This window comes from Myxine glutinosa, chromosome 2 (assembly GCF_964187855.1).
Source record: "Myxine glutinosa chromosome 2, kmMyxGlut1.1, whole genome shotgun sequence".
Taxonomy (NCBI): domain Eukaryota; kingdom Metazoa; phylum Chordata; class Myxini; order Myxiniformes; family Myxinidae; genus Myxine; species Myxine glutinosa.
The window spans coordinates 15,002,503-15,025,216 of NC_136262.1; the positions used below are offsets into that span (position 1 = coordinate 15,002,503).

The following is a 22,714-nucleotide window of genomic DNA, read 5'->3' on the forward strand; positions in this document are numbered from 1 at the left end:
GACGTGCCTGTCAGGTGTGCGCATGCTGGACGGGGATGTGACTGATATGGTGGAAGCAGAGTCTTTGAGCCTGAACCTTGATCACATCGACATTTACAGTGCAAGCTGGGGCCCAGATGACGACGGGCGCACTGTGGACGGGCCTGCGCTTCTCGCACGTAAAGCACTGCATGCCGGCATTCTCAGGGTCAGTAGTTAAACGATATTGGGACGGGTGAGGGTTTTTAATGGGGTGCAATGAGAACAGGAAAGGAAAGGGTAAAAGCACAAAGAGGTTCAAGGGGAAACAGCTACATAAGAACCAGGCTTTGGATAAGGGATAATATCTCTCCAAAGAGTTATCAATAACAACCACGAGGGGGCAATGTTCAAATTGCATAAATGACTTGCATGTTGCAATTGCATATTACAAGGCAGCATATATGACTCGCCATAGCATATATGAATTGCATATATGAATATATTCATACATATATGGCTGTCGCACATATGGCTGTCGCCATAGGCAGCATATATGCCATAAGGCAGCATATATGGCTGCATATATGAGAAGGCAGCACATATGGCTATCGCATATATGGCTGTCGCCATAGGCAGCATATATGGCTGCATATATGGTAAGGCAGCACATATGGCTGTCAGCAGCATATATGCCATAAGCAGCATATATGCAGCCATATGCATATGCAGCCATATATGCACATATATGCCATAAGGCAGGCATATATGCATATATATGCCATAATATGCCATATATGCCATAAGGCAGCATATATGGCTGTCGCCGTAGCATATATGAATTGCATATATGAATAGCAGCATACAGTCACGTGAAAAAGTAAGTACACCCCATGTAAAGTTTTGACTTTTTCAACCTATTTAAACATACAGCTATTTGATCTTCATTTCAACAATATTGATAGATAAAGGTGATATAATATAACAAATATCATGAAACATTTACATTTTGTCGTCCATTGCGTTACGGGTTCGTGACTTCCGTTATTGTGGTTTTCACCCACTTGACGTAGTGCTGATATTTTGAACTATTATTATCTTCAAACGGCTTATTATTCACGAACGGTGATCAAAAGTTAAAAGGGTTAACTTAAAATGATACAGGAAACCGAAGGAGAAGACAATGAGAGGAGGAAGAAGCACGCGGAAAGTCGGGGAAGACGGTGACGTCAGCGCTCCGTAACGAGCCAGGTCTACCGACAGCCGCGAGGGGATTTTGAGTTCCTGGAAGGGACATCCGGCGATACGAATATTCGCTGAAGTGGAGAAATCTGCGTAGACAGATTTGGGGCGCTGAGATTCCGACGAATCCTTGCCTCGTCGCATCGGCTCAAGCCAGAGCCGTCAGCCATCTTGAATCCCGTGCTTCGGACCTGTGAAGGTTTGCTTCGTGTCGTCTTCTCCCCAACAACCTACCGTCTGTCGGGGATGTGTGTGTGCGACCGCTTCGTCTCCAATTACGTTGCGGTTTGCTGAGGGAGCGGTGAAGGTGCGCCTCTGGAGGGCGCCGTTGTACAGTTTGGCGGAAAGAGCACCCTTGCCCACTGTACACGCTTCGGATATCGACTGGAGAGCGAGATTCGGGCTTCGAACGGATTTCGTTCCATCGACCGCGGGAGCGAATCCCATTCGCCTTGGGAAAAGTCATACAGACATTGAGGAGTGTCCGTTCATTGGCTGGCAGAGCCGTGAGTCACTTAATTTTATTTATATAAGATATATATGGAGTGCACTCTGAATGGCCATTTACTGTACCGTATTACCTGTGTGTGATTTATAATACAAGTTTGTGCATTTATTAATCATTGGTGTGGTTTCACTATTGATTTTTCAACACAGGGTAACATATTTTTTCTGCCGGGGTTCCTCTCGGGGTTCGGAGGTTTACCGAGACCAGGGGATCGGTGAGGACCCCATAACAGAAATTGGGGGCTCGTCCAATTGACTCCAATTGACAATTGGGTCTTCGTCCGGGATCTAGAATCCCCAAATTTAGTCCGGGATAGAATTCCCTAGCATTCCCAAATTTTCCAATTTTGGAATATTTTTCCAACATTCCCAAATTTTTCAAAAAAACAAACAGAAAAAATTTGCTTCTTTTTAATTTCTTGTGTGAAGGTTAACAGGTGGTAACGGATAGTCACCATGGAGTTTGACGCACAGAAGTTTACAGCAACACCTAGTGAGGCACAGTTCCGAGCGTTACTAAAATCGGAACTCTTGATATTGGGCAAACATTTTAGCTTGGAGGTCCGAATGAAGGTCCGCTAAAATGAAGAAAACAGAGATGCAGATAGTGGTGATAGAATCTATGGTGGAACTAGGAACATGGAGAGAGGGAGGCTTGGATTGGTTACCAGAAGAACAAGAAAGTGTGGAGCTCCAAAAATCGGAGATGCAATTGAAACTCCAGGAAAGGTTAGAAGAGAAAAAAAACAGAGGAAAGGAGAGTGGAAAGAGAACTCCAGGAAAGGTTAAAAGTACAGGAAAGAGAACTCCAGGAAAGGTTAGAAGAGAAAAAAACAGAGGAAAGGAGAGCTTCAAGAGAACTCCAAGCAGAGGAGAGAAGAGCCGAAAGGGAGTTAAAGGACCGTGAATTGGCGCGTCCGCAGGAAATTAAAGTCAAGGAGCTGGAGATAATGAGAGAACGGGGAGAGGTACCACCCATGCAGACTGGTTCGACAACTAGTCAAAACACCTGGGATGTTGGCAGACATGTGAGGCTGGTTCCACCCTTCAATGAAAAGGAGGTAGCCAAGTTTTTTTTACACTTTGAGAAAGTGGCTCAAATGCTAAAATGGCCGGAGGAGTCCTGGACCATATTAGTACAAAGTGTTCTGGTGGGTAAAGCTCAAGATATTTATTCGGCTTTACCGATTGAACAATGTGCAGATTATGAGATAGTGAAGAAAACCATTCTCAAAGCCTATGAATTGGTCCCTGAAGCTTACCAGCAAAAATTCCGGAACACCAGGAAGAGGGAGAATGAGACCCATGTGGAGTTTGCCAGAATGAAAGAAACCATGTTTGATCGGTGGTGTGATTCAAAAGGAGTCGGGAAAGACTTCGAACTATTGCGACAATTGATCCTGGTGGAGGAATTCCAACAGTGTGTCCACGACGACATTAAGGTACATCTGGAGGAAAGGAAAGTACCAAAGTTGTATGAGGCAGCAACCATGGCGGATGACTATGCCTTAACACACAGGATGAGGTTCCATAAACCTAACTTCCCACCTAGAGGTCGCACAGAGATTTGTGATACATCTGGTGCGGAGAACGAAGATTCAGGGTGGCAGCCTCGAGATGAAAATGAGGACCACTCTGATACCACGACATCTAGAAATCAAAAGACTGTGGTTCCAAGACAGACCTATCGTCTGGGGGGCTCGAGGCAGACTGCCGCCCCCATGCCTTGGCAGACCACGAGGTTCTCCTTTGGGCCTACTTGCGCTTTTTGCCATAAACCTGGACACTTGATGTCCCACTGTCATGCTCTGGGAAAGGAAAATCAGGAGCGGAGTTCGACTAGTACAACTCCGAATGCAATGGCCAGTGTGAGAAGTCGCCCTCAAAAGGGTTACCAACCATTTATTTCAAAGGGGTTTGTGTCACTGGATGGAGACCCGACTACCCAGAAACCTGTTAGGGTATTAAGGGACACCGGAGCACATCAATCTTTAATGCTTCAAGGCATCTTGCCATTGTCAGAGGAGACGGCAACTGGTGATAGTGTTCGTTTACAGGGGATTGGTGGCTATGTTAGAGCTCCACTCCATGCCATCCATTTGTAGTCCGATGTGGTGTCAGGACCGGTCACCGTAGGTTTACAAGCCACTCTTCCTGTAGAGGGAGTATCTGTGGTTACGGGAATGATTTGGCCGGTGGTCAAGTTTATGGTAACCCGAGGGTTGGTAAAGAGCCCAGCAGGGAAAACAACACCACACCAGTTAGGGATGGCGACAAAAGTACCAAGTTATTTGTAGGGGGACTGAACTTCAAAACAAAGGAAGAAGTTCTGACCTCTGTCTTCAACAAATATGGACCGCTTGTGGAAGTGCGGTTGGTAAAAGACAGGGAAACGCAACAGTCAAGAGGGTTCGGCTTTGTCACGTTTGCAAGCACAAAGGACGCCAAAGAGGCAGAGAAGAATTGGAATGGCAAGGATTTGGAGGGTCGGACCATAACAGTAGGGAAGGCATTTCGTAGACGTCGAGAGGTCTACAGAAGAGGACAACTTGGCGGTAGTTTTGGTGGTGGCCGCAGCCGATATTACAATGGAGGCTCCCGAAAGAATGATTATCAGGGTAGCGGCCGAGAAGGAGACCGCTATTCCCGTGACTACTGTGACAAGTGGTCCCACCGTAATTATTAGGAGTCCGGAGAAGCTGAAGCACTGAATGCGGCGGAGCCGCCGGGCCCAGATTCCTACACGGACTAACCGTGAACGCCACGTTCCTAAAGGCGTCCAGGTAGTGAACTTTCCTGCACGGACTAACCGTGAACTCCACGTTCCTGATGGCGTCCATGTAGTGAACTTTCCTCCCCGGACTAACCGTGAACTCCACATTCCTAAAGGCGTCCATGCAGTGAATACTCGGCTTGGCCTCCCGGAAAAAGTGCTATCGAGTTGCTTAACTTTGGATTCTTGATCAACCCCTTAACCTTCATTCAAAAAATGAAAAACAAAAATCCGAGGTTGATGCGATGGAGTTGCCTTTGCAGGAGTTCAACTTGGAAATTGAGCACGTAAAGGGCAGGGACAATGTCGTTGCTGATGCTTTGTCCAGAGTGAATTAACTTTGTAAATCTTGGTGGGTTGTGTGAAATTTGGTTGCTTTATTTTTGAGATGTGATAATTGTTGCCCACGGGAGTTGATGATTTTGATTGTGAGTTTACTTTTGTTTTTTTTGTTAAAGTTTGCATGCAAAGAAAGTTTTCGCTGTGTTAAAACTTTCTTTCTTGAGGGGGGGAAGTGTTACGAGTTCGTGACTTCCGTTATTGTGGTTTTCACCCACTTGACGTAGTGCTGATATTTTGTACGATTATTATCTTCAAACGGCTTATTATTCACGAACGGTGATCAAAAGTTTAAAAGGTTAACTTAAAATGATACAGGAAACCGAAGGAGAAGACAATGAGAGGAGGAAGAAGCGCGTGGAAAGTCGGGGAAGACGGTGACGTCAGCGCTCCGTAACGAGCCAGGTCTACCGACAGCCGATACGACAGGAAGATACGAATATTCGCTGGAGTGGAGAAATGTGCGTAGACAGATTTGGGGCGCTGAGATTCCGACGAATCCTTGCCTTGACGCGTCGGCTCAAGCCAGAGCCGTCAGCCATCTTGAACCCCGTGCTTCGGACCTGTGAAGGTTTGCTTCGTGTCGTCTTCTCCCCAACAACCTACCGTCTGTCGGGGATAAGTGGGTGAGACCGCTTCGTCTCCAATTACGTTGCGGTTTGCTGAGGGAGCGGTGGAGGTGCGTCTCTGGAGGGCGCCGTTGTACAGTTTGGCGGGAAGAGCACCCTTGCCCACTGTACACACTTCGTATATCGGCGGGAGAGCGAGATTCGGGCTTCGAATGGATTTCGTTCCATCGACCGCTGGAGCGAATCCCATTCGCCTTGGGAAAAGTCATAGAAACATTGAGGAGTGTCCGCTCATTGGCTGGCAGAGCCGTGAGTCACTTGATTTTATTTATATAAGATATATATGGAGTGCACTCTGAATGGCCATTTACTGTACCGTATTACCTGTGTGTGATTTATAATACAAGTTTGTGCATTTATAATATCATTGGTGTGGTTTCACTATTGATTTTTCAACACAGGGTAATATATTTTTTCTGCCGGAGTTCCTCTCGGGGTTCAGAGGTTTACCGAGACCAGGCGATCGGTGAGGACCCCGTAACAATTGTATAATTTAAATAAACATAAATGCAAATTTCGCATGTGGAAAAAGTAACTACACCCTTGGCTCTAATCGGTGGTATTGCCCCCTTTGGCAGAAACAACCTCAAGTAGGCGTTTCTTATAACTATCTACCAGTCTCTGACATCGACTGGGAGAACTTTTTGCCCACTCTTCCATGCAGAATTCTTTCAGCTGTGCGATGTTTGAGGGGTTTCTTGCATGCACAGCTCGTTTCAAATCCCCCCACAACATCTCGATGGGATTTAGATCCGGGCTTTGACTTGGCCATTCCAGAACCCTCCATTTCTTTCTTTTCAGCCATTCCTTGGTGGATTTACTGGTATGTTTAGGGTCATTGTCATGTTGCAAGGTCTACCTTCGGTTGAGCTTCAACTTTCCAACAGATGGCCTCACATTATCCTCAAGTACCCTCTGGTACAATGAAGAAATCATAGTGGATTCTATGATGGTGAGCTGCCCAGGCCCTGATGCAGCAAAGCTGCCCCAAACCATAATATTTCCACCACCATGCTTTACAGTTGGTATCAGGTTCTTGTAGTCAAATGCTGTCTTTGGTTTTCACCAAACATGTCTTCTGGTACTGTGGCCAAATAGCTCTACCTTTGACTCATCTGTCCAGAGCACATTGTTCCAGAAGTGCTGTTCTTTGCCTAGGTGTTCATTGGCAAACTTTAGTCTTGCCCTGATGTTCTTTCTGGACAGCAAAGGTTTCCCCCTGGCACACCTCCCATGTAGATCAAATTTGTGCAGCCTCTTTCTAATGGTAGACTCGTGCACTTAGATATCAACAGTGGCAAGAGCTACCTGTAGGTCCCGTGATGACATTCTGGGGTTCTTAGAGACTTCTTTCAGCATCTTGCGGTCTGCTGTCGGGCTGATCTTGCTGGGGCGGCCTGGCCTGAACAAGTTGGCAGTTGTTTGGAATCTTCTCCACTTGTCGATGATCTTCCGGACAGGCGAATGATTGATTTCAAATTGTTTGGAGATCTTTTAAAATCCCTTCCCAGACTCGTAGGCATCTATAACCTTCTTTCTGAAGGCCTCAGGGAGCTCTTTTGATCTAGGCATGGTGACGCCGCACACTTCAACAACAAAAAGCAAACCAAACTAAATGTCTGAGGTTTAAATAAGACAGGTTCCTCCAAGATCCTCTGTAACGATGTTCTAATCATTTTCACCTGAGCTGGTGCACCTGATTCTAATTTTAGGTATTTGAAGTAGTGATAAATGTCGGGGTGTACTTACTTTTTCCACATGTGAAATTTGCATTTATGTTTATTTAAATTATACAATGGACTACAAAATGCAAATGTTTCATGATATTTGTTATATTATATCACCTTTATCTACCAATATTGTTGAAATGAAGATCAAATAGCTGTATGTTGAAATATGTTGAAAAAGTCAAAACTTTACATGGGGTGTACTTACTTTTTCACGTGACTGTATATGAATTGCATATTACAAGGCAGCATATATGGCTGTTGGGGGAGATAATGCGGATCTCGATGAAATGGGAGCATGTAGAAATTTAAGTGTGTACATGTTGTTCGGTGTTTGCCTCATCAGGGTCGTCAAGGACGTGGCTCGATATTTGTATGGGCTTCGGGAAATGGAGGCCACAACCATGACCACTGCTCGTGCGACGGCTACACCAACTCCATTTATACGATCTCCGTGAGCTCGACGAGTGAGCGTGTTAATAAGCCGTGGTACTTGGAAGAGTGCAGCTCTACGTTGGCGACTACCTACAGCTCTGGTGAACATGGTGATCGCAAAGTTGTACGTTAATTGTACGTCTGTGTGCATTTCCACGCTGCAAATTTGCAAAGCCGCACAAAATTTATGCAACGTAGACTCGATCATAAAGGACAATTATTTTCTGCATAATTTAAGCAAATATTCTTAATCCAGCGTCCTTGCTCATATTTGGGGTACAGTTCCCTCCCAATCCTGTAGTGTCGATTTCACTTCCTGGTTTGAATTGATAGTTATCCTGACTTCCTGTCTGGCCCAATCCCAAGTACACCGGATCCATAACCCATAACTTCTAAACCCCTTTTATCCTCCCACACAGATGACCACTGACCTGAGGCAGCGTTGCACAGACAGCCACACAGGAACCTCTGCATCCGCTCCCATGGCAGCAGGGATCATTGCTTTAGCTCTGCAGGCAAAGTACATCCTTATTGTAATCCAACAACTCCCAGTTTTTGACTTTTCCAGTTAGAGAAACAAAGCCTTTATTTTCCTCTTGTTAAAACTGACAAATTGACTTAAAATTGATCTTTTAACTATTTCTCTGTTTGAACTTGATGCTTGGATTAAGAACTGAAAGGCAAAACATTTTTTTGTTGGGAAGAAACAAGCAAGCAGACACCTTTGTAGGATGCTGTATTCCAAAGTGAAAGGGTCAACAACATTGGTGTGAAAGGCCAAGCAGAATTTGGAATGTTCCTGAATACAACATTTTGGGTTTGACAAATTTGCAATGAGCTGCCTCTGGCCTTGCCTGGTGGAAAGGTCGAGGCCGGGCAAAGTTGAGGAACTCCTTCTTCCATAAGTGTTGGAAGACCACGATGATCAAGCCAAACTTGGCAGAAAGCTTGGATTATGATCATAAGTTAATGGATGAATGTGCGCAATCCCGTGGAAATGTACGGAGGATTTGTAAGAGAACAGTCGGAGTGAGTAAATCTTACTATAATTCACCAAATGTCCGTCCGTCCGTTCGAAGGTACCGCAAAAACGGCTCAACCAATCGCAACGATATTTTGGGTGGGTATTCCTGGGACCCCAGGGAGTAAAATAGGCTATATTGTTTTTCCAATTTTCCAATTTTCCAGTTTTTCCAAACACGATGGAATAATATTTACCGATATGAACAGTGATGTGGCTTTTGTTGAAATTCTACGTACCAGGAGAGAGCAGATCGACTCCTGACGAACTTTTCCTATATAAACGTGCGGTTCCGAAGTAACATGGCAGCGTGTGCAAAGCGACTGAGAAACAGGTGTCGCGGCCGCTTCCGTGTTACAGATTTGGCGCACACTCTGCACACATAAACGTGCGACTGATAGTCAGGTTCACTATGTTTTTTCGTTCAAAATTTTTGGAGATTAGCAAAACTATACATTTTTGGAATATTCAGAGCATGAGGAATGCAAAAATTAATGTTGGCATTTGCGTAGACACCTTTGCAAAAATGACACTCAGGCCAGTGATGAAGATCTGTAAAAGCATATTCCTGAATGGTATAGACCTATGTATAGGACTTATCGTTCAGTCTGATTACTAACAAGGCTGCTTTATTGCTTTATAAACCCATACCTATAACTTCAAAGGACTTGCAATATCATGTATTATGTAATACAGTTATATCGCAAATATAAAGACAATGGTTTCAATTACCTTTGTTTGGTGCTTTTCTATAATCCTGAGCAATATTTTGAGGCCTTTATTAGATTCCTTGACCCAGAAAACATAGGATTAGCATATTTAATTAAGTTTCTAGGTTGACTAGAAGCCCAGCGCAAAATAAGTATTTTATGGCGGCCATTTTGAAAATCCAAAATCTGTGTCTGTGCAAATGCCAACAATGATTTTCGGATTCTCCATGCTCTGATAATCCAAAAATGTACAGGTTTGCTAATCTCCCAAAATTTTGAACGAAATTATATTTGTTAACATAGTGAACCTGACTATGAGAAAGACGTGTAGCGGCCGCTTCCGTTTTGCAGAATTCAATCTTTTTTTCAAAATAGGCGCCATGTACTGTTTAGATTTTGATGATTTGCGTGTGATATGATTCAACGGATGTTTATATGAATCGTTTAAAATAAAATAAAAACCTTCAATTTCTGGTATTTTGCCATTTCATTAGGGCTTCCCAATTGAAGCCCCGCCCATAGGGCGGGTACAGTTGCTAGTAGAAACTAATGCGAGCATTGGAGCTTGTCTGTCATTGGCTGCTGCTTGAAGATCCAATAATGGCCAGAGTTTTGGATTTGTCCACACTAGGGATTAAAGCACGCGTGCTCTGTACCTGTCTTTGTGAGTACGCATCTCCATTTCATTCAGTGGAAAGGACAATGAATGACCTAAAGACAATTTTTTTATATATAAATGTTTGAAAAACAAATCTAAACTAGACAACATCTGAAAATGCAAGGCCTGTCCGCGTCTGCTTTGTAATCAGACTTCTTCCTTATGCTAAACATGATGAAAACAGCGAAACAAATTGATGATTTTAGGCGACCTAGACCATTTGACCTCAAAAGCAACAGGTAACCCAATACACAAACCTTGCTCAAATTTCAAATCAATCAGATGAAAATTGAGGATTTTACATGATCTTGACCTATGACCTTTTGATATTAAAAAAACAATCAGCTTCCAGCTTTTAATTGGTGAACCAATTCAGTGATGCAATATGCAAATTCTTTAAATTTGAGGTCAATGAGAAGAAAATTAAGGATTTTATGTGACGCTGAACTTTGACCTTTTGGCCAAATTATTGATTTGGCTTCTTCATATTGTCATAATAAACCGGCTTGGGATCCTAGGATCCTGGGTTCGAATCCCGGTCGATCGCTGAATTAACGCCAGGGGGGTTGACTCAGCCTGTCATACTCCCGAGGTCGGCAAATTGAGTACCTGTTCACAGGTAATTCCCTGTGTGTCGCAGCGTGACTAACAGGGTTGGTGGCAGGAAGGGCATCCGGCCATAAAACATTGCTTCAAAAAGGGGACCAAGGTGCCCGAAAAAAGGACTGCGGGGGAAAAATGGCCTCCAAAGGTGGTTCATATTGTCATAATAAGGCTTTGTTGAAAATTTGATGACAAAAGCTCAAATGGTTAAAAAAAAGTTATGGCCCAGGTAGACACACAGACGCACAGAAGTGATTGCACAACCCTGTGTTTCGCTGCGTGATAGGATAAATAGAATAAGAATTGCAAAAAATTTCTTCCAGTGCACCTTTAACAATCCAATGTGTAGTGAAATGTCAGGCCATGTGTCCTTCCTGCACTGCAAATTTCTCCCCAGCCCTTTGCTGTCCTGGAGAGACGTGCAGCACCTCATTGTGAGGACATCTCGTGCCGCTCACCTTAAGGCCACAGACTGGAAAACAAACGGAGCTGGATACCAAGGTAACAAATCAGTTTAGAAGTCCAAATAGACAGTGTTTCTTTTAGAGCATGATTTGGTTTCCCATTTCTTTGCTGATGCTAAAATACCTGATTGTGCTTGCAGTGAGCCACTTGTATGGATTTGGACTGATGGATGCTTTCGAGATGGTACGTGCCGCAGAGACCTGGATGCCGGTGCCTCCAAAGCACACTTGTAATGAGCAGAGCAACCGACGACCCAGGTACTCTGTTCTCCAGAGTGTTTTAGGCCTGCTTCACAATCTTTGTACCTTGATCTTCAGGAATCTACCTACCAAGCGCTTTTGATATATCAGACCTACCTGACATATTATTAGCTCACCTGGAACGAAGTTCAGGGGTTGCTTATGCGATGGCACGTCTGTCCGTCCATCCGTAAACACTTTAAACTTCTCCGAAGCCGCTGATGGGATTGCGACCAAATTTGGCACAAATGATATTTGTTGTGTTGTGACTAAAAGTTGTTAATGGCATTAAAGTAATCGGAGTCTGAGGGGGTTTACTGGGGGTCAAAGTGGATCCAGGTTTGACCCCCAAAATAGGAATTTGCTTTTTCCTCTGAAACTACACACACAATTTCAATGAAACTTGACCACAACCTTCATCACCCGTGATGTACCAAAGGTTGTTCACGGTATTTAAAAAATTGTGGTCTGAGGAGGTACACGGGGTGGGAGGAGGGGGGGCATAGGGGTTCCCCCCCTCCCCCCAAATTGGTATTTGTTTGTTTGTTTGTTTAAAGTATTATGATTATGTTAGTATGATTCTCCATGCTGACCTGTCTTCTAGAAACCATTGAAATTGGTTTAAAATACCAATTTCCTTTAGTCAGTGTAGTATACTGCTTATTCTACCAGGTGAGCGCCAGGGGTATTTCCCCTACAGGCTACAACCTACTCCTATGTTTTTAAAATTAACTTCCAAATTTCTCCTTTTCTACTAAACCCATGTGGTGTTGAATCACAAACTCCTCTGAAATTATTGCATCACTCTCACGCTGTATTCTCCATCATACCACCGCATTACCTGCTTTGCAAAAATGATTGCCGTTGAAGTTCTGCAATGCTTTATCATTGAAATACTTGATTTGCGGAATTTATTTTGATTTTGCTTTAGCGTCTGAAGAATATCACAGAATAAAATGAGCATTATTGAAAACTCCACAACTTGTACACAAAACGTTTGTGAAGCATCCATTGGCAGAGCAAAGTGGAAGAAGAAAAGGCATGTAGGCCAACAGTGCCTACTCCCTTTCAGGGCTTTTTGTAGCAACTCTGAACACTACCTTCTGTAGCGTAATCCTTTACTTAGATACTGAACGTTGGAGAGATTGGTTGGAGAGACTGGTTGGAGAGCGAGGAGCGAGGGGTTGGAGAGCGAGGCGCTAGGGGTTGGAGAGTGAGGAGCGAGGGGATGGAGAGCGAGGCGCTAGGGGTTGGAGAGCGAGGAGCGAGGGGTTGGAGAGCGAGGAGCTAGGGGTTGGAGAGTGAGGACCTAGGTGTTGGAGAGTGAGGAGCGAGGGGTTGGAGAGTAAGGAGTTGGAGAGTGACGGCCGATTGGAGCGGAGAGTGAGGAGCGTTTGAAGAGGAGAGTGAGGAGCGTTTGGAGAGGAGAGTGAGGAGCGTTTGGAGAGGAGAGTGAGGAGCGTTTGGAGAGGAGAGTGAGGTGCGTTTGGAGAGGAGAGTGAGGAGCGATTGGAGAGGAGAGTGAGGAGCGATTGGAGGGGAGTGTGAGGAATTGGAGAGGAGTGTGAGGAATTGGAGAGGAGTGTGAGGGATTGGAGAGGAGTGTGAGGGATTGGAGAGGAGTATGAGGGATTGGAGAGGAGTCTGAGTAAGTATTGGAGAGGAGTGTGAGGAGGTATTGGAGGGGAGTGTGAGGAGGAGTGGGATTGGAGATGCGTGAGGGTGGAGAGAGGAGAGTGTCAGGTGGAGAGGAGTGAGGGGTCACATATGATGTGAAATAAATAAATTGTGTTCATTGCACCATTTCTGGATCTGATGAATTGCCAGTAACCATTTTGTAAAATTTAATGTGCAGCATCTAAATCAAGATGTCCAAATGTCACACACGTCCATGCCCGTGGGATTCCCACAGGTGACCCTACTAGTTACCTTATGTTACACGTTAAAATGCAACTTCTGGCTTTTTAAACTTTTTTTGTACACAGAGTCGAGGCTTGTGAAAGAGCTATAGCACTGAACTGATCAGGCCACAACAGAACAAAAGGAATAACAGAAAGAGAAGAGGGAAAGCACCAACAATAGGGTTGAAGGAAAAATAGAGGGTGACAGGAATGAGGGGTAGAGGAGCATGCGTGGGGGGCGCTAGGTACAGAAGCAAAGTATACAGAAGGACACTCTCAGGAAGGAAAAACTGGAAACTTGGAAGGTGGGCTTGGGTGTGTAAAGGGAATTGGGGATGATCTGAGATGGTGGTGAACAGCTGTGTTGAAGACTTGGAAGAAAGAATGAGATTGACGAGGATGTGGAAGCTTGCTTCACATTTGGGGGGGTAGGGGGGGGGGGAGGAACAAAGAAGTGTAGGTGAGAAGTGGTTTGGAATGACGGGAGGTTCACTAGAAGAGGGTAGCTGGTGGAATGCGTGTGCCTCGCAGAAACCTGGGGGGGGGGGGGGGGGTGGAGAGAGTACTGTATATGCAGAAGTTGCAAGACCAGAAAGGAGGTGCTAGAAGACAGAGAGACAGATAGACAGACAGAGAAAGAGAAGTGATAGGTCCACAGAATCGGCTTCATCACGGGAAATCCCAATAACCTTTAAGGCTTTTCTGTCCACGGCATTAGGTTAGCAAGATATGAGGCAGGGGAGCCAACCCAGAGGGGACAGCAGTACTCCATAAATCTGCGGATGAAGGCTTTGTAGGTGGATATGAGTTCAGGTATGCCAAGGAAGGGCTTTGTACGATGGAGGATGCCTAGCCAGCGACTGGCTACGGAGGCCAACCTTGAAATGTTATTTTGCCGAAGAAAGATGGAGTGACCAAAGATGGAGAAAGGTGGAGTGACCAAAGATGGAGAAAGGTGGAGTGACCAAAGATGGAGAAAGGTGGAGTGACCTGGTCTGCAACCAAATTGGAGACCTGAGATGAGGCCGTTGGAGAAAACGAAATATTTAATATCAATTGCCATAGCCCTGGTGTTGGGCTAGCGGCTAGGGTGCCGGCTTAGGATCCTAGGATCCTGGGTTCGAATCCTGGTCAATCGCTGAATTAACGCCAGGGGGTTGACTCAGCTTGTCATCCTTCCAAGGTCGGCAAATTGAGTACCAGTTCACTGGTAATTGCCTGTTTGTCATAAAAAGGCGACAAAAAGGGTTGGCGTCAGGAAGGGCATCCGGCCGTAAAACATTGCTTCAAAAAGGGGACCAAAAAACAACAACAACCACGGTCCCCGAAAAAGGCCAACCCCCGCTTGCGGGGAAAAATGGCCTCTAAAGGTGGTTATTTTTTTAAATAATTGCCATGATGGATTCCATCCATGGCCTTGCTGATGACTGAAATTAAGCTGATACGTCTAGTTATGGGGACCAGTTTTTGCACCTTTTCAGGTAATGCAGTGATGTTGGTGGATTTCCAAGCAGATGGAAGATGACCTAAGGCAAATGACAGGATGGATGTGCAAAAGCAGCAGAGCAGGTTTTTAGGACACATGAGCTGATGCCGTCTTGTCCAGTTGCAGAATCTGAATTGACGGTTGCCAGAAACCTGTCCACCTTTACAGGTGCAAAAGACACATAGTCAAGGAGCAGTTGGTTGCGATTGGGTAGTGTGGGTACAAAGACCGAGGGATTGAGGACAACAGCTTTGGAAGCAAACACATAATTTAGACATTTTTTTATTCTGACAAGCAGAGCCGGCTGTGGTGCAATTTGAAGAGATGGAAGGGATGGAGGGAGAGCACATTCGGGAGACAGACTTAAGAAGGTGTGTACAAGTTTTACTGGAGCCAGACAACTTTGAAAGTTCAATTTTGAGGTTGGACGGATGTTGTTTTCTTGCTCTCCTGAGCTGAGAGTGAGCACACACTTGCTACGGGATTTGTGGAATGAGCTGAGAGAGCATTTGGTCGGGTTTGCTTTCCAGGAAGAAAAAGCAAGTTGTTTCAGAGCAACTGCCTGACCACAGGATTCGGTGTACCATGGGTGGGAAGAAGGGTAGGATATTTGAAGGTGAGATGGGATAAATCTGTGCATGAGAGAGAGCAGGTTTCTGTGGAAGAATTCCCAGGCTGAGTTAATATCAGGGGCGGTAGATATGGAACACCAGTCCTGAAGAGAGATCGCTGTTTGCCGTCCCTGCTGGTCTGCCTGAGTGAACTGCCAGACTCGCCGGCATTGAGAAAGCTCTCTGAGAATAGCCAGACAGATGTTTCCTCTCACAAGCATGTAGACTGTAGAGGAAGAGCAGGAGATACCAGCGGGGAAGTTAGTCATCAACAAGTCCAGAAGGCTTGTGATATCTGCCATTGTGATAAATCCGGGTCAGAAAGTCAGTCCCACGGAGTGACAGAAATCCTTTACTGAAGTGCCACGGCTGTTGAGAGAGGTACCAACCCCCACCTGTAGAGGCCATTTTTCACCTCAAAGCAGGGGTTGGCCTTTTTCGGGAACCGTGGTTGTTGTTGTTTTTTGGTCCCCTTTTTGAAGCTTGAGAGAGGTACCAACACTGAGTCAATTTGCATGACGACAATTCAAATGGCCATATATGAGAAAGAGAGAGTTGGGATGACTAGTTAAAAGTTGCTCCATGTTGTCTAAGTGAGAGATGGAGATGAAGTCATCACTTTTTGGAGGATGGTATAACACACAGACAAACAAGAGGTGGGAGCAGAGGGGAAGTTGCAGCCAAAGGTACTCCTGGTGGTTAGGAGGTGTAAGATCAAGAGAAAGCCAGTGAGAAATTGAGTTATTGATGGAAAGTGTAACTCCGTCGCTTGGGCTGGGTTCAGGTCTGTCATATCAGAGGATACAATAGCCTGAGAGAGATACTAAGTAATGGTTCAGGAATGTTCGGTGGGAAGAGCATTTCTGTTAAACAGATGATAGCTGGTTTAACAGCAGCGACCTGGATTGAGAGATCTGTCAGGTTGGAGGGGAGACCTCGGATGGTTGAGGTCCACACGGTTCAGGACAGGGTAGGAGGCTGGGAGTGTGCATGATGGGGTGGGGGGGGGGGGGGGGGGGGGAGATGTTTTGTGGTGTCAAGACAAAAGTTGAGGTTTGAGTGGTGGGGTGTGGGGGAAGCATTGAGAGTGTGGGATGAGGAGGGAAGTTGAAAGGGGGGACATGAAGCTTTGTGGGGATGGAATGAGGAGGGATGTGGAAATAGGAGACAATAAATGGGTGAATGCTGATTCCGAATCCCCAAATTGGACAAATCTAGATAAAGATCATGATATGGGAAGTAAGAATTTTTGTTGAAGGCACGGAGAAAGGTGGTGCTGTCGGTGCTGCACTTAACTGACAGACAGGTTTGGAAAATAATCTTTGTGAAGAAGAAGAATAGATTGTGGTGAATAAAAATAACGTGGGTTAGGAGGACGGGAAACACAAACAGCAACACAGGGACGGATATATAACAGAAAAACATGACAAATCCGGTTCGGAAAACTGAGCTTTGATGAGGTGTAAGCGGCAGCTGCAGATTCGACGAACACATTGGAAAATCTCCGAACGGACAGCTTGGTTACCGTCTCCGCACCTCAGAACTACCGGCTGTGAAAAGTGAAGCGCAACCCCAGTTTCACCTTCAAATTCGTATCAACTTCTGCATTCCCAACACCAGCAATTAAGTCTCCATTCACATTCACAGTCGAATTGCGAGGGTTACGATCCGAGATCACCGAGGTTCCGCTGTGACTCATTGAAGGTCCTGGCCACTCGTGCTCCCTTCAAACTCCACATTTCCCAAAAGGGACAGTTGTGTTCGAAGTTGAGGCCCGTCGCGCAGTTCTCGACTCTCAAGCCGCCGGGTTCGTCAAGTACGATTTCCATTTTCTGTCACGATGCATCTCGAATATCTCAATAAATTTTTTTTTTTAAACCACCTTTAGAGGCCATTTTTCCCCGCAAGCGGGGGTTGGCCTTTTTCGGGGACCGTGGTTGTTGTTGTTTTTTTTTTTTGGTCCCCTTTTTGAAGCAATGTTTTTACGGCCGGATGCCCTTCCTGCCGCCAACCCTTTTTGTCGCCTTTTTACGACAAACAGGGAATTACCAGTGTACTGGTACTCAATTAGCCGACCTCGGAAGGATGACAGGCTGAGTCAACCCCCCTGGCGTTAATTCAGCGATCGACCGGGATTCGAACCCAGGATCCTAGGATATCCTAAGCTGGCACCCTAGCCGCTAGCCCAACACCAGGCTTCATGGCTAGCCCAACACCAGATCAATATCGGTCTGAATTTGCATCTCCAACACCAATGTCTCATTCGGCCTTCAACAGATGTGATGATGTCATTTTGTTGTCGATGCTTTTGTTTTGTCACGATTATTACTTTTGTCCTCACAGATGGATCCGCCCTCAGCAAGGTCTCACATCAGTAACGCATGCTTTTGGCTGCAAGGACAACACTAACTCGCACATTGTTTACCTGGAGCACGTGGTGGCACGAGTTAGCCTGAACCACCCACGTCGCAGTGACCTTTCTATTTATCTCACTTCACCGGCAGGCACGCGCTCCCAACTGCTTGCAAACAGGTACCGATTCCACATGCTGCCAAGTGGTACATGCTAATGCCATGCGAGTTGCAAGCCAAAGACTTCCAATTACTTTCTGCAATGTTGCTACTAACTTGCATCATGCTGTTTTTCCAGAGAAAGACAAAATTATTTACCATTTCCACCTTTTGCCCAAATATCTCTCACAGACCCTTTGACCACTCACCAGATGGTTTCCAGGCATGGGAGTTTATGACGACCCACTGCTGGGGTGAAAAAGCAAGTGGAAAATGGAGGCTAGAGATTTACGACACACCCTCACGACTTCGTAATCCCAAAGCCACCGGTACGGGAATGATTGTGCCCCAAAGTAGTGGATTTGTGGTGATATTTCCGATTACTGCAAATGTGTATAAATCGGCTGTGTGTCACATTAGGAAAAAAAAAAATGTACACATTTATAAGTCATCTAACAGAGGTGCATGCTCCTTGTGCGGAAAGAAGAGGTGAGTAGAGGGAGGGGAAGGGGTGGGATGGGAGTCTGGTGGGAGGGACAAGGTTGGGGTGGGAGTCCGGAGGGAGGGGTGGGTTGTACCCGCACTCACACCTAGCGGAGAATCCACGCTTGTGTGGAAGGAGGAGTTGGGAGGATGCAGGGGGAGGGTTTGGTGAGTGAGGGGACGATGTGAGAGGTGGTTGAGGTCCACACCTTTGCAAGGTATGGTTGAGGTATGGTCCTTTGCAAGTCAAAGATAAAAAAGGCATTTTTCTTTGGATTATATTATTGGGTTATTGGGTGAGATTCCTTTTATTTTGGTCAAGTTCGTTAAAAAAAGACACCTCGGTATGTTGCATATACATCTGTGAGTCTGTGCGGATGAAGAATAGAAAGCTCCATGATGCAGCACCTCCTGCTGTCATAAAAGGCGAATGGCAATATAAAACATTTTGGTCGTCTCGATCTGTATTTGATTCATGGTGAAAACGTATCAGAGGCCAGCCATCACAAAGCCTTTGCGTCTACATAATCACCGGAACTCAGAACTCAGCAGTGGGGTCCTCCTGGGTCTCCTACCATAGAACCCCCTTTCATTGAGTTGGCGACGGATGGTGCGAGTTGAAACTGTCGTACCTTGTGTCTGATGGTCAGCTTGAATCTGGCAGTTGATCGAGGTGCTTTTTCCACCAGTCGAACAATCATTCACTGCAATCTTCGATCAAGTTTTCTCTTGCGGCCACTTCAGTGCTAAGGTTGGCTACAGTGCCATGGGCCTTACACTTCCTGATAACATTACGTACGGTGGAGACAGGAACATCAAGGTCTCAGGAGATGGACTTGTAGCCTTGAGATTGTCCATTCTTTTTTTTTTTCTTTTTTTTTTGTATACATAATCGAGGCTCATGAAAGAGCTAACATTTATCACACAAACAAATCAAACAGACAAACAAACAAAGTATATAAAAAGGGGAGTGGTAGACAAGATGGGGAGAGAAGGGGAAGCACATAAACACCACATTTGAGAGCAGGGACATCGGGAATGTGTGGGAAGGAGAGGGCTTGGGGGGAGGCGGCATGGGAAGGGGGGGTGGGGGGGTGGGAGAAGTATAAACACAAGGACACCAAGGACTTCCAGGACAGAAGTTGGTATTTCAAAAAAGTGGATTTGGGGTGAAATTAGCGGGGGTAGAAAAGATCAAGGTTTTGGATGGGGGAAGATAAGAGATGGTGGTGAACAGCTGTTTTAAAGACCTGGAGGGAGGAGTGGGATTGAAGAGAGTGAGGGAGTTTGTTCCAGAGGCGGGAGAAAAGAGGAATGAAGGAGTGGAGGTGAGCAGAGAGTCTTGATTTTTGCAGTTTAACCATAAGAGGGTTGCAGGCAGATCTTGTGCGACCTGTAGGAATATTTGGGGGACAGAGCCCAAAGAGAGCTGGAGGAGCAAGCCTGGAGAGGAGTCGGTAGAAGACAGAAAGACCACCAACCTGCCTGCGGTGTGTAAGTGAAAGGCCCTCAGAGGTAGCTTCATCACAGGAGATTCCAATGATTCTGAACGCTTTGGTTTCAACAGCGTGAAGACGAGCTAGGTGTGAGGCAGGAGCACCAGCCCAGAGGGGAGAGCAGTATTCCATTGAGCTCCGGATGAAAGCCTTGTATGTGGTGAGGAGCTCAGGTGAGCCAAGGAAGGACTTCGCACGACGGAGGATGCCCAGTCGGCGACTGTCTTTGGAGTCCAGATTTGAAATGTGGTTTTCCCAGGAAAGATCATGGTTTGGGAGGGAAGGGGCAAGGGGGGAGATTTGAAAGGGATGGGTAATGGGGAAGTTTTGGAGGGGATGGGTAATGGGGAAGTTTTGGAGGGGAGGGGTGATGGGGAAGATTTGGAGGGGAGGCGTGAGATTGGATTTTGGAAAGTATACGATTAATGGGAAACGAACATTTATTGCAAAATGGGTTTCTTGTGACCTTCGTGTTAAAAATATGTTTGAGGATGCTGGAGGAGGGGGGGGGGGGGGGGGGTGGAGTGCTGGAGAGTTTAGGGAATGTATGAAAGAGGCACTGTAAGAGATGGAATTTTTTTTTGGGATGAATAGATTTCGTGAGCAAGTCGAAAGCAACCTTTTAAAGAAGAAGAGGAAAAAGGTGCTATAATATACGACAGAATACAGTACTTCAGGGGAAAGTTTAAACATTTTAAAGTTTAACAGTGAAAACTATCTGGGGAAATGGGGGAGAAACACGTGGTCGAAGAACGAACGAACGAATAAGAACAACGAATAAACTAATAAGAACAAGGAATAAGAACAGAGAAGGGAAAAAAAATTTATATATATTTTTTTTTTTGAGTTGAGATTTTAAACAAGGAAGTAGGCTATGGGGTGAAAAGACCAGGAAAAACAGAGAACGAAAGTTATTGGAGCACAAACGACGGACCGCTGAGAGAAAAACAAAGCCTTAAGGTAGGACACTGTACAAGGCCTCAAAAGACACGACACGAATTAACACGATTTTCTATACAGGTATGAAAGATTTACACCGATAATTTTCCTAGGTACCCACTGTAGGTACATACACCATAAAATAAATACAGTTTTGACGAAAATACAAATGGGAACAATTACTTAACTTCGATAGCGTGGAAATCGTGGACAGCTTGTTTTTTTTTTTTTGTTTTTTTTTTGTATACTGAATCGAGGCTCGTGAAAGAGCTAAGCTGCGAAAAAAACGCTGCAATCTTGGCTGCAATTGCAGCAAACGCTGCAATTCCTGGCTGCAATCTTGTGTCTGACCTCCTCAGCCAATTCTCTGGTTTTCTTTCTTTTCTCCATGCTCATTGCCGTGCACACAGTGACACAAAACAGCAGAATGACTCCTTTTCTCTATTCAAACTGGGTGAATGAGTGATTTTTACATTGCAGGCACCTGCAACTCACCACAGGTGAGTTCAATTCCAAAGTAAAGGAGAATCACCTGCTTGAAATCTAATTATTTCTAACAACTTCTGAAAGGTGCCAATATTGTCCGGGCCATTTTAGGATTTCTTTGTGGAATAAGATAAGATTTAGTAATTTTTTCCGCTTTTTCTTTTTTGTTCCATTGCAAACCAAAGAAATACATTTGTGGATACCAAAAGGTTTATTATTTTCAACAATTTTCTGGAAGAAATGGTGCATTATTTGAAAAAAGTGCAAGGGTGCCAATATTTTTGGCCACGACTGTATGACTGTCAACACAATATAAAGAGTCAATATAATAAAGCACTGCAACAACAATAAAGAGGGTATGAAGGAAAGATGACATGAAGCAAACAAGAATAAAATTTGAATCGGATTGCGAAATAGTATTGTATTTGTATACACTGGTAGCCTAAGCTACCATCATCAAGCTGTTCTCAAATATGAAAGAACAAATTTACATTTCGAGAAGTCTGACAAATCACTGATAGTCATTTCCCTTTAATCATAAACCAGCTTGGAGAAACTTCCCTGTAATTCCACAAATATCAATCCCTCTCTCAGCATTGATTTCCAGGTGAACGCGTTTCACTTGCGCTTCCTCCTGGTAGCGAGGTGCCTAACACACAAAATCGTTCACATTAGGATACAAGCATGAATCTTGGCAGTAATGTTCTTATATACAGTAGATACTCTTTAAATCGAGTCCATGAGCCAACTCTAAATTCAACATGGCGGCCATTTTTAAATAAAAATGTCCGCCAAAATTGCCAAAAGGTGCCATAAACTTTTTAATAGTGAATGTACGAGTATCAATACAAAATCACAGAACTACATACTATCCATGAGGTTGTTAAATTTTCAATTCATCTTAATTCGGTATTAACTACGTCTCGTAGATAATATCTATTTTGAAAAATAATATCTATTTCCACTGAGTTACGACATCATCGCAGATGTACCACTTAAATGTTTCAGAGTAAGTCACATGACACATCGCACAGTAAACAAAAATAAATACATACCACCATGGGTCCTCTAAATCATAAACAAAAGGAGTTGGAAAGCAACCGCATTCACCACGATTCTCCAGCGTCCACATCCGCTCATTTCTTGCTTCCGTTCATTACGGTAGCGGAGCATGAAACTCTGTCATCTCGCAGCTAACGTCACATCAGAAATTACATCATCTGCTAATGTCACAAAGAGGGTATGGGGACAAAAATAAATTTCAGGCAAATGCGCATATGCAGTCCGAGCTCCGTTTTTATCCACAACACGTCATTAGTATGCCTATTAAGTATATAGTACAATGTGGGTATGTCTGTTAAGTATGTAGCACAACATGTGCACATCTATTAGGTATACAGAACAATGTGGGTATGTCTGTTAAGTATGTAGCACAACATGTGCACATCTATTAAGTATACAGAACAATGTGGGTATGTCTGTTAAGTATGTAGCAC

At 44.8% G+C, this 22,714-nt stretch overlaps 1 protein-coding gene across 5 annotated transcripts in view; it reads left to right on the forward strand.

The window, feature by feature from the left end:
* LOC137422018 (proprotein convertase subtilisin/kexin type 6-like) overlaps nucleotides 1–22,714 on the forward strand; it is a 288,832-nt gene that overhangs the window by 141,338 nt on the left and 124,780 nt on the right. For all 5 annotated transcript variants that reach the window (XR_013622625.1, XM_068108687.2, XM_078772998.1 and 2 more), the window contains exons 7-13: nucleotides 15–187; nucleotides 7,522–7,734; nucleotides 8,030–8,130; nucleotides 11,000–11,103; nucleotides 11,207–11,324; nucleotides 17,648–17,836; nucleotides 18,007–18,143. Coding sequence is in view for 4 of the 5 variants with exons in the window: in XM_068108687.2 (XP_067964788.1) it covers nucleotides 15–187; nucleotides 7,522–7,734; nucleotides 8,030–8,130; nucleotides 11,000–11,103; nucleotides 11,207–11,324; nucleotides 17,648–17,836; nucleotides 18,007–18,143 (1,035 nt within the window). In the remaining variant the exon portion in view is untranslated. The remainder of the gene's footprint in view (nucleotides 1–14; nucleotides 188–7,521; nucleotides 7,735–8,029; nucleotides 8,131–10,999; nucleotides 11,104–11,206; nucleotides 11,325–17,647; nucleotides 17,837–18,006; nucleotides 18,144–22,714) is intronic.